At 43.5% G+C, this 11,582-nt stretch overlaps 2 protein-coding genes across 2 annotated transcripts; one reads left to right on the top strand and one right to left on the bottom strand.

Moving 5' to 3' along the window:
* Positions 1-1,999: 1,999 nt before the first annotated feature.
* LOC127781518 (60S ribosomal protein L31) lies at positions 2,000-3,442 on the top strand. The gene is made up of 2 exons (XM_052308480.1): positions 2,000-2,159; positions 3,021-3,442. The coding sequence occupies exons 1-2, from the start codon at positions 2,071-2,073 to the stop codon at positions 3,298-3,300; spliced, it is 369 nt and encodes a 122-aa protein (XP_052164440.1). The 5' UTR covers positions 2,000-2,070; the 3' UTR covers positions 3,301-3,442.
* Positions 3,443-5,993: 2,551 nt separating this feature from the next.
* On the bottom strand, positions 5,994-10,371 carry LOC127782265 (uncharacterized). Its single transcript, XM_052309391.1, has 8 exons — positions 10,002-10,371; positions 8,419-9,198; positions 8,035-8,329; positions 7,655-7,861; positions 7,370-7,543; positions 7,005-7,193; positions 6,789-6,902; positions 5,994-6,675 (listed from the first exon to the last, which is right to left on the bottom strand). The coding sequence occupies exons 2-8, from the start codon at positions 9,159-9,161 to the stop codon at positions 6,334-6,336; spliced, it is 2,064 nt and encodes a 687-aa protein (XP_052165351.1). The 5' UTR covers positions 9,162-9,198; positions 10,002-10,371; the 3' UTR covers positions 5,994-6,333.
* Between the last annotated feature and the right edge of the window lie 1,211 nt (positions 10,372-11,582).

The raw sequence follows: 11,582 nt of genomic DNA, 5'->3' as shown, positions 1-11,582 counted from the left end.
GCAGCGGCGGACGGGCTCCTCACGTCGGTGGAGGAGGCGGAGTAGAAACATTGACGGAGGAGGCGTAGCGGCGGCGGACGACGGAACGGCGGCGCCAGCATAGCAGCGGCGGACGGGATCTTCAAGACGGTGGAGGAGACGGAGCGGCATCACCGACGAAGGAGGCGTAGTAGCGGCGGACAAGCTCCTCGCTGCGGTGGCAGAGGCAGAGCGGCGGAGGAGGTATAGCGATGGCGGATGGGCTCCTCACGACGGTGGAGGAGGCGGAGCAACGACGCCGATAGAGAAGGAGGCGCGTAGAGGCGACGGACGGGCTTGTCGCGACGATGGATGAGGCGTAGCGGCGGCGGACGACGGAATGGCGGTGCCAGCATAGCAGCGGCGGACGGGATCTTCACGGCAATGGAGGAGACAGAGCGGCATCGCTGATGAAGGAGGCATAGCGGCGGCGGATGAGCTCCTCAATGCGGTGGCGGAGTCGGAGTGGCGGAGGAGGTGTAACGACGGCAGATGGGCTCCTCACGGCGGTGGAGGAGGCGTAGAAGCCACGTCAACCAAAACCGTTGTCGACAGATCTCGTTCGTACTGGTTTTGTAAGTTAGAGGATGCGTTGTATCCAGTTTTACAGTTCAAGGACGATCTTGGCATTCGGTGACAAGATGCGGATCCCCTATGTAGGTTTTTTTTGGGTTAATTGGATCCATGCCACTTCAACTTTGCGAAATTAAAAAAATGCCACTACTATTCGTCATATCGGCTACATGCCACTAGAAATTTCTAAAATTGAAGCCATATCACTTCCATCACTTTTTCCGTCTCCTCTCTCACGCCGTTTCGTTCCCCCCGGTTTAACCGTTTCCATCTCCCTCCTCTTTCTTCCCCATCTTTTCCTCCATCCCTGCGATGGTAAAGAGGACAACGGCGACGACGGCTGCGGCGGCTCCTGTGCACTCCCGCCGCAGATGGTGTCGAGGACAGCGGCGGCGGCATCTGCCGAGACCTCCCGTTGCGGATCGAGGACAGCGGTGACAGCTCCCGAGCTCCAGATGGCATCAAGGACGGCAACGACGGCCACAGATTGGATCAAGGACAACGACGGCGGCGGCGGCTCCCGAGCTCCTACGCCACCTCCGCTGCCTCCTCCCCTAGCTCCGGACCCTAACTTCCTCCTCTGCCCTTGCCTTCTCGTCAGCGCCCTTCCGAGGCTACTCGCTCCACGCCACGCTAGCCCGCCGCTGCGCCCCCGCGGCCGCCTCCCTCGCCCTCTACTCCCACATCCACAAGGCCTCGCCGCCCACCCCGTTCATCTTCTGCCTCCTCCTCACCGCCCTTGCGTCGTCGTCTTCCCCGCCCTCTTACCCATCCGCAGGCTTCGCGTGCCTCGCAGCCACGTGCCTTGCCCACGCGCAGGCGTTCAAGTGTAATGTGCTCGCGCACCCCGTCATCACCCTGCCGGATGGAGCCATGGAGATCGCCGCAGTCTACGATGACTGTGCTTGTGCGCGTGCGGTGGAAGTTCGCCGGCAAGAGGAATATGTAGTGGCGGGAAGGAGGAGATCGTGTCGACGACGGAGAGGGAAAGGGAAGGCGCAATCCCTCCTCAAGCTCTACCGCTCGCCGGAGAGGGTGATGAAGTCGGGAATGGAGATGAGGAAGGAGGAAGGGGATGAGGACGGGAACGGAGATGGAAAAAGGGACGGGAGTGGCATGGTTTCAATTTTAGAAATTTTCAGTGGCATGTAGCCGATATAATAAATAGTAGTGGTATTTTTTAAATTTCGCAAAAGTTGCAGTGGCATGGATCCCATTAACCCTTTTTTTTTTCCTTTTGCCTTTGGTCTCATATCGGTCAGACGGGGCCCATGAACACACGCGAAACGCGGCCCATCTGCCTCTGCTCGGCTCGAAAGCGTGGCCCTGCCCAGCCCATGAGTGGAATTTCCAACGGCCCACAGGGTACTCAGCGAGGTGCAGGTATGAAAGGCACCCCCGCGTCGGAGATAGGGTTCCTCTCGCGCCGCCGGAACAGCGGCAAACCCAGCCTAGGGCGAAGGGAAGAAGGAGAAGAAGATGGTGGAGAAGAAGGGAGGAGCGGCGAGGAAGGAGGAGGTGGTGACGAGGGAGTACACCATCAACCTCCACAAGCGCCTCCACGGCTGGTACGTCCTTCCGTTTCCTCCCCTCTTCTGTTCCCCGCTACGTCAACTGTGAGATCTGATACGATGGATGGATCACTCAATTGTTTTTTTTTTGTTTTTTCCTTTATTACATCTGAATTGCATGCCCTGAACAGTAGTTTTAGATTTGAATTTACGGTGGTAAATGTGCTCATTGTTGTTCTCGTGTGTTTTCTTCCTAAGATAAGATTGGCTTCTATTGTGTACTACCACGCCCAGTGCTCGTCGGAATTGCAACTAGTTGTTATTGCTCACCAACAACATCCCAACAAGTTATCTAGTTATCAAGCTATGCTTAAGGACTGTTCAATGAGTCATTAACTCGTTTGGCCTTCCTTGGGAAGATGTATATAGCTAATTGATGGGCACAATGCGAGTCGCAGTTGCATTTTGGATGCAACTATTGAGTACCCTGTAAACTTGTTAATTGAGTTCTAGTGGATGCACTGACTGGGTTTACCCTAATATTTGAAATATGGCACAAACTTAATAATTGATAATGAAGACCAAGGAAATGCTTCTTTGGTCCTTTTACCAATTTTCATACTGAATTTTGTGTATTTCGTAGTGCTCGCTTTTGAATTTAATCAGCACTCAATGTATTTATCTGAACACGAAATGATCTTAACTTCGTGTCCTGCATATTTATTTTCTGGCATGGTGACCTATTTTTACTGCCTTAACCTTGTTTTATGTAGTTATTTAACTGAACCTCTAGAAATCAAGTGCTGTGATTTCTCATCCAACACAACATTATGCCATCACTACATTATACTGTTCATAAACATGAATATCACAACCTGTTCTGATGGATAACTCTAATGGTTCTCTTATGTTGAATAGTACATTCAAGAAGAAGGCGCCCAATGCCATCAAAGAGATCAGGAAGTTTGCGCAGAAGGCTATGGGCACTACAGATGTCAGGGTCGATGTGAAGCTCAACAAGCACATCTGGAGCAGTGGGATCAGGAGTGTGCCGCGGAGGGTTCGTGTGAGGATCGCCCGCAAGAGGAATGACGAGGAGGATGCCAAGGAAGAGCTCTACTCTCTGGTCACTGTGGCCGAGGTCCCTCCTGAGGGTTTGAAGGGGCTGGGAACCAAGGTTATTGACGAAACGGATTAAACTTTACCTTCTCTGCATCTTTAGAATGAGTTTAGTTTGAATTGCAACATCAAACTTTATTTTGGCAAATCAGAAGTTTTGGACTATAGCACATCGCAAGCTGTCTATCTTCGTATATATTCCATGGATTTACCTTTTTGTTCATGTAGTGTTCATTATTGCCTCTGGTATAAGCTCTGGTACTCAATGCTCCAGTTTGGGAAATCGTTTGTGGTTGCTCGTCATATTCATACATGAGGCTCATGGGATAAATTTGATGGTATGATGTTTTGCCATGACTTATACTACCTCCGTTTTTTAATAGATGACGTCGTTGACTTTTTCTCACATGTTTGACCATTCGTCTTATTCAAAAATTTTATGTAAATATATAAGATATAAATCACACTTAAAGTACTATGAGTGATAAAACAACCCATAACAAAATAAATTATAATTACTTAAATTTTTTGAATAAGACGAATGATCGAACATGTGAGAAAAAGTCAACGGTGTCATCTATTAAAAAAACGGAGGGAGTATAAATCATGGGCTTATGTTACTTTGATGGATAACTCTACTTTGAGGTGTCAACTATACAGTAAACCTTTTGAGATAAGAGAATCCCGTCTATACCACCAGCAAAATTTGGATGGTACTCTCTCTCCGTTCCACGGCTTCTCCCCCATTGTTTCACGTCATAAAACAACGTTTTGGCTTCTCCCCTTTAGGTTTACTGGCATCCGTATAAATTTATCGTGTAGGTTCGTTAATATCCATATGAATTTGGACACATACTAGTATTATTTAATGGGATTTAAATTTTAGGTTTAAATACTGATAAAAAAAAGCATCGATCGATCTATTGGTTTGTAGCAGAAACATACTATTTTTATTTATGGTCCCTTTAATAGATATGACCTTTACATTTATAATTCAGTTCCAGTGAATTTTTTTTTATAAAAACCACACACATCACAAAACTCTACATTGAGGTTTAACTTCTATATTGTGCGGAAAGCATAGTAACAAACGCTGCTAGCTAGGGTTTACCGGGTTAATAAGTAATTCTTTTTTATGAATTTGCACGTTTTGTATTTGAGCCAATGGAACTGAGGATTTTTATTTTTTGAAAATGCATGTTCTTCTTTTTCTAGAAAAGAAATGTATATTCCAGTATGTATCCATTTTGGTGTTGCGCTTTTGAAATATCTAAAGATGCACCCTGCCCCGTGAGAGCGCTAGTTTAGCATATTTTAAAGACATATATCTATTTAGTAATTAAAAATTACATTTGTATGTGTTATGAATTACTCCATCTGTCCTAAATTATAAGACCTATATTTTTACACGGTTTTCAATAACATAATTTAATCATTAATTTATTTTGTATTATGTAATCAACAACTATAAAATTAGCATTACATAAAAGTATTTTAAAATACGAATGTAATGACTTAACGTATATAATAGTGGTGTAGATATTATTCGTATAGTTATTAGTGAAAAGTTACCGAGTTTGATTTTTCTAAACATAAGGGTGCCTATAATTTGAGACTATATTATATATAGGCACTTTAAAATTATTTTTAGTCTATTTTATTATATATATATAGGCACTTTCTTTACTAATTACTCTACTACAAATTAGTACGTATTTCCAAATACATGTCTAGGGATTGTAAAAAAAAAAGAAAAGAAACACAAATTCAATGATATAGTTTCGACATGAAAAATATGTTATTTTTTAAAAATATATGGATCAAAACTAACCATTATTTTTTATTGTGGAAGAAATACATTGGTGCAACGTAATAGACAAACAAGTTACATGCATGTGCCTGGGAGCTGAGAGCTTTGGCTGGTGCAGCTGCTTGGGCCTTGGGCCATCGACTGGGCTGCTGGTGCCTGAGCCACAAGGACGTGGCTTACGTATGCGTGAGAAATCGAGAAACGGCGAGACTCGATCTGCCGCTTTAATCTTTTTATTTTTCGGGTTTTTCTCCATCTCTTAGCACATGCATGCATGCACGTATTAATCTATTCAAAACTCAAAATGTCTTGTCTTGTAACGTAAAATAGAGATGGTTTCTCTAAAAGAAAGAATGTGAAATAGAGGAATACCAAATAATATATTCAAAACTCAAAATGTCTTGTAACGTAAAATAGAGATGGTTTCCCTAAAAGAAAGAATGTGAAACAGAGGAATACCAAGTAATAATTAATTGTAACAATCCCTGGCCAGTAATTTAATGGTATGGTTACATCAGAATGCAGCTGTTAATCACATAAAACCTATTCATGCGTCTTTGTTGTCTTATTCTACCTTGGCTATCAATGTCCATTTCAGCAAAAGCATGAATGAGCAAGGAAGGTTGTGCACTGTTAGGGACTTTTGATTGTTCTTACTAATCCCAGGTGAAGCATTATTGAAACTGAGTATAGACCATCACTGATACGACCAAATGCCAATGTAAGTACGTAATATCACGGTGCACAGGTAGTGAAAAACATGACTCCTTGAGCAATTCATTACCGGTGGCGAAGGCAGATGGCGAGTCGCCATCGATGGGCGGCCGTCTGATGAAATGTTGACGAGGACTGAATTTTTGTTGGGCCGTCACTTGCATTGTGATATGTTTATGCTAGTGGAAACAGCTCACACATTAGTGTCTTCCAGTCATTATCAGATTTGTCGGTAAGAAGAAAAACTATATACAATAGTACTGTTGACAAATCATGCATCAGAATCTGGCCTACATAATGTTGTCCAGGTAGAACATCTTTTCGTTTCCCATGGGACATCACATTCTTTAGCTTCAACAGACAACAGAGAGCTCATTTCTGGCTTGCTTCTATTATACTACAAACGAACAACATATGTATATGAATGTACACGAAATTGTTTGCATTTTGACAGTAGCCATTCTTGTTTAGTTAACTAGCTCTGCAAGAGAGCAACTTCTCTCAAAGGTTTCACCTCAGCAGGTTTTCCTTCCCAACCCTTTTTAAGGTAGCTAAAGAAGAGATTCTGGATTTGTACAGGTTCACCAATCACTGCCTCTCCAACCATACCTCTCTCAGGAATGTGTATCTGGCATTCTCCATGGAAACTCCTCTTTGAGCAGTAAAATGTGCGATACCTTTAGACAGCAAAGGCGGAGCGCTTTTGTCGATAAGGGATGCGAGGGGAGAATCCAGGTCATCCAGATCATCATCACTGGTGTATCCTCTCCTCTGGACCATTGACGCTCTCCTGTCCAGCTTTGCATTGCCACCAGTGTCCGCCACTTTCTCTGCCACATCCAGTAGGGATGGAGGGCGGTACACAACAGGAGCAGCGATACATGGAAATGCGCTGGTTGCACTTTTGTCGGTGCATCGCTCCAGCAAACTCTGCATAACATCAAGTATCATGTTAACTACAAAGTTGCACTGTATGCATCTTCGTTGTGGGAACAAGTTTTGTAAGGCTAGACTACAAAGTTTCCTCAAGACAGAAACAACACCTCAGAATTCAGCTCCTCTAGGACTATGCTAGGAACAGGATCAGGACAGAACTCATCAGGAGTGAAGTTGCATAGGATTCTTGTTACTAACGGGAGGCCAATCGAAGGGCAGATCTGACAAAGAGGTCAAAGTCTTAAACACAGCTAAACTGATTGCTAGATAGGTAGATAGATAACAGTACAATTATTCATCAGGAACTATGCATGAGCACTAACCTCTTTCCTGATAGATTTTTCTATAAGCATGTCCTTTGGGAGCATAAGGAGATCACTCAATTCATTAAGCAGTTGAAAAGACTTTGATTCAGCTGCACTTCTTTCACTTCCTGTGTCGGTACCATCCTCCTCTGAGTCATCATCGTCGATTCCAAAGTTATCTGTCAACCATCTCGACCAATTTCCGATCTGCATATGCATTTTATTTCATATAAATTTGCTATTTTAAGTGCAATGGTAAGAAAACAACACCGTTTGCATTCTAGAGTTTATGCACAGAAGTTTAGCTTCCCATGCATAAATCATTGTGAGTAAATAAAGGAAAACTGAGAAAGCACTTAAAAGGTACTGAATCAAGTACATACAGAATTCTTCAGCTGAGCGCCTGACCCAAAGCTTAGATCACCAGCTGGAATCGGCAGGACTTTTGGGTCAACAATTGGGTCAGATATAGGATCAGTGGGTATCTCACTAGCCGATTCACGAAGGATTGCATTAAACATTGCAACATCTAAACGGCCTACACATTGCTCCATCACCTGATAATTCACAAAACACATAAATATAACATTTATATTAATATTTTCAGTAAGAAATGTTTTTCTTTTCTTTTCTTTTCTTTTTGTCAAGCTAAGGATGTCAAAGAATACCAATTTTGCCAATACTGGTAAACAGCCACATTCATGTCCACCAGCACGGAGGGGGCATATTCTGTTGAATGCATCGTGAAATGCAGCCTTCCACAGGTTAACAGAAAAGGTGCCTTGCTGCTGATCACCCAAAGAAGGACCTAACACTCTCCCAGTCTTTGGGGTTGACGATCCTTCCACCGGAGTTTGCATGTGAGGAGTTAGTGCCTGAACAACAAACGTTCTTCAGAAAATTGACAACATGGAGAAATCAGATATAATCACAGAACAATATCATTGCGAGCTATTTCTTTGTGAAACACTCAACTAGAACATCCAGTTTGGAGCAAGGGATGCTCAGTTTCATGCATGTGTCAGCAAGAATATAGTCTAACTTTTACCTGCCACCACACTGTTTCTACTATCCGAGAAAATATCCATGATTCAATCTTCTCCAATGCAGCCAAAAGTGTACTTGTTTCATGCCAATCATCCGGTACCTGCATGCCAGTAAATTTGGTTTGTTTGCCACTGGAGCTATTTGTCCATAGCATTGGCATCGATCTCCCATCAAGACTTTTTGCACTACCATTCATGTTGATGGCTGTAATGGTTGAAGACGATTGGCATGAGATACCAATAGTTTGTGCAATTATCTCCCTTAGCACAACTGTATTGGACAGCCAGAATGTCAATCTACAAGAGAGCAGAGTTTAATTCAAGGAAATTGATGGTTATGACCTATTTTCAAGGTAAAATAGAGGCATATCGTGGCCATATTTTACCTTGATGCATCGTTACTGCATGATTTCGCAACAAGCACTAGGCCAGACACAGTGCTTTTTGCCACCGAAGCTATCTTATCTGAGGACCAAAACTTTGATGCATGAATGTACATCCTAGAAAGACGCCGAGCTGGGGTATGCAGCTTATGTGCTGAACTTCCGTGCTCAGGCAATACAGAGTAGAGGGAAACTTCGAGCGCAGCAACTTCACGAAGTTCTTGTTCCAACTTGTCAATCTTTGATTGTAACTCCTCATTCCTTTGATACACAACTGGTTTCTCATCATCAACTATCTTTTCTTCAATTTCAGGAATTTCATCGTCAGTACCAGTGCTCTGATCACAATGTGGAGCTTCATCTAGCACATCAATCTCCTTGGCCTCTTCATTGCCTTTACTATCATCAACGGTTCCAGCCTCGCTAACTATATCGTCTGTTTCCTCAGAAAGCTCTGATGGAGCACGAGAAGGAACTCTTACAGTATCTGACCTTCTAACTTCAGCAGATTTCGCAGCGTTAACAACTTTCCTGGGTTTTGGAGATCTACTCTGAATGTTGTTTGAAGCTTTATGTTGCAGCTTGTTCTGAACTTGACGGCTGCCACTGCTTTTTGCCATGCGAGGGCTATTTTCTCTTGTATCCTTTCTCATGAGTTTCTTGGAAACTCCTGAAACTCTGGCCGGTTCATAATCTGATCCAACCCCCTTCTCGTCTCTTACTTCCCCATTATCTTTGGCACCCATTTCTGAATATTTCTAATCTCTGCTAGAATTGTGGTACCTGGAAAAATAATAAAGTCCAAATGATTAATCATTATAATTTGTAGCAACTTTTGCTAGGCGATCAACTAATTAAAACCAAAGCATGCCCAATTAAGATCGAGCACTATCGACACCGAGGAAAACACCAACTTTATGATTCAGAAGATTATGCAGTGAATCAAAATCCAGACTTATCATACTATGAAGTGCTATCATACATCAAAATGAAATCATTCCGCAGAAAAAAAAATAGAGAGCAAAATTTTGCCAGTAGACTCCTTCGTATGGGCGGTTAACTGAAACAAGAAATCAGAGCCCCCTGAAAGTTTTTTTTAAAAAAAAACAACAACCAAACCATTGGCCAAGAAACCAATCATCAGCAAAAGCAACCACTAGTAGTAGCATGGCAAAGAGCATCTTAAAAGAAGAAATCATTACTAGTTGCCTGGACGATATTCCGTCATAAATGCAGATGGCACCACACATCTACCCCCGGAGAATCCTAATCTGCAACCGAATTGCCCGTTTAAACGACAAGGAAACAGCACTCGCAGTCGCAGAAATGAATCAGCAGGTCGAACGGTGATGGCAACCGTGCGTGTCGCCGGAAATTCAGAAATGTGGATCACACAAGCTACCACTAATCAATCTCCGCGTGGCCGAATTCATTCATCAATGCTGCCGCCCAGAAGGCAGAGATCCTGGTCTCTCTCTCTCACACACACACCACACAGAGTAACGAAGCTCCAATCGAAAAACCTCCCAGCAAATCAAGAAAGCATGCTTAAACAAGATCGAATCCCAGCGAATCGAGAAGCTCACCAATCCTGATCCCCCACTCCCCCCCCAACGAGAGAGGAGAGATCCGGCCGTGGAAGGGCTGCAAAGACTCCAGGGTAGCAGAAACGCAAGGAGTAGCAGCCGGGGTCACCACCCACCGGCTCTGGCGTGGCGACCCGCGCGCCGAGCAAGCAGCAGGAGATGCAACGGCAACGGCAACGACAACCGCCCCAACCGGGCGGGCGTGGCGGCGTCCTACCCGGACTGAACGGTGCCTGTTCGACGCAATGCGGAGCCGGCGGGCAGCTGTCCGATGTCGTCCAGGCCGCCCACGCGTGCGCCGTGCGGGCGTCGGCGTCGGCGGACGGCGGCGAGGGAAGCGTGGTGGCTGCGCTGGCGGTGGAGTGGTGTGGTCGCCGCTTGGCTTGGTTAATATGGAGGGAGCCGAGCCGAGCCGAGCCGCGTTTCGGCTCGGCTCGAGTCCGCTCACCGGGAGGTGAGGTGAGAGAGAGAGAGAGAGATTTGTTTCTTCACCGTTCTTTCTTTCTTTTTTTTTTCACGATTTATGTGAGTTCTTAGGAATTTTTTTTAAAGCCCCATCGGTAGACCTATAATAAGTTAAAGTAAAAGTTAAATTTCAAATTTTTTAAATTGATTTTAAGATATTTTCAATATAAATTTCTTTTTAGCGTTAGCTTTTAAGTTGCTTTTGATTTATTAGGAAATATAGGCAACCGATGAGCCTCTTAGCTTCTTTTGCTCACAAGTGACATCAGTGGCGGTGTATGTGAGATTTTTTTTGGGTCATTATAGTAGTACTTGGGCCCTGTTTAGTTCGCGAAAAGAAAATTTTTTAGGTGTTATATTGGATGTTTGACCGGATGTTAGAAGGGGTTTTCAGACACGAATGAAAAAACTATTTTCATAACTCGCCTGGAAACCGCGAGACGAATCTTTTGAGGATAATTAATCAGTCATTAGTACGTGTGTTATTGTACACTTATGGCTAATCATGAACTAATTAGGCTCGAATGATTCGTCTCACGATCTCCTCCTTAACTGTGCAAATAGTTTTTATTTTTATCAATATTTAATGCATGTGTCCAAAGATTCGAAGTGGTATTTTTGTGAAAAAATTTTGGGAACTAAACCGGGCTTGGTAACCTGTAAAACTGGCGTGAAGAGGGCCAAATTTATTAACATATAGTTATATATTTACCTCTATTTCCGTTATTAATTCTAGGATGATATAAACAGTCCTACCACCGTTCATAATACTAATTATTCTCCATCAATCACTTTACAGTTAAATTCATTCCCAAATGAACTGCCCAAAAGCACCCTTAACACTACCTCATTTATTAAAGAGCATCCAAGTCATTTTTACCCGAGCTTAACCTCCGCTAAACAACGTAGAATTATAATTTTCTTTCGAACAAAAGGAGTATGTACTTTTTTATATTTTAAGCTTTATTTTTTTCCCCGGCCAGACTCTCAACCATGGATTTTGATGTGCCTAAATGTATGAAAGTCCGATATGTATGAATATTAATTATGTAAAGCAATGTTGTACAGAGGTAAGGCTAAAAACCTCAAAATTACAAAAAAAGAAGATCTGTATGG

Source organism: Oryza glaberrima, chromosome 8 (assembly GCF_000147395.1).
Source record: "Oryza glaberrima chromosome 8, OglaRS2, whole genome shotgun sequence".
Taxonomy (NCBI): domain Eukaryota; kingdom Viridiplantae; phylum Streptophyta; class Magnoliopsida; order Poales; family Poaceae; genus Oryza; species Oryza glaberrima.
The sequence above is the reverse complement of the archived record's forward strand: the minus strand, read 5'-3'. Positions and strand labels throughout refer to the sequence as shown.

What these genes read in the sequence shown, in the direction of transcription:
- LOC127781518 (XM_052308480.1), top strand. Translation starts at nt 2,071, where the DNA reads ATGGTGGAGAAGAAGGGAGGAGCGGCGAGGAAGGAGGAGGTGGTGACG. An exon ending in CACAAGCGCCTCCACGGCTG is followed by an intron (nt 2,160 to 3,020) that starts GTACGTCCTTCC and finishes TATGTTGAATAG; the next exon opens with TACATTCAAGAAGAAGGCGC.
- LOC127782265 (XM_052309391.1), bottom strand. Translation starts at nt 9,161, where the DNA reads ATGGGTGCCAAAGATAATGGGGAAGTAAGAGACGAGAAGGGGGTTGGA. An exon ending in TGCAGTAACGATGCATCAAG is followed by an intron (nt 8,330 to 8,418) that starts GTAAAATATGGC and finishes GCTCTCTTGTAG; the next exon opens with ATTGACATTCTGGCTGTCCA. An exon ending in TAGAAACAGTGTGGTGGCAG is followed by an intron (nt 7,862 to 8,034) that starts GTAAAAGTTAGA and finishes TTTGTTGTTCAG; the next exon opens with GCACTAACTCCTCACATGCA.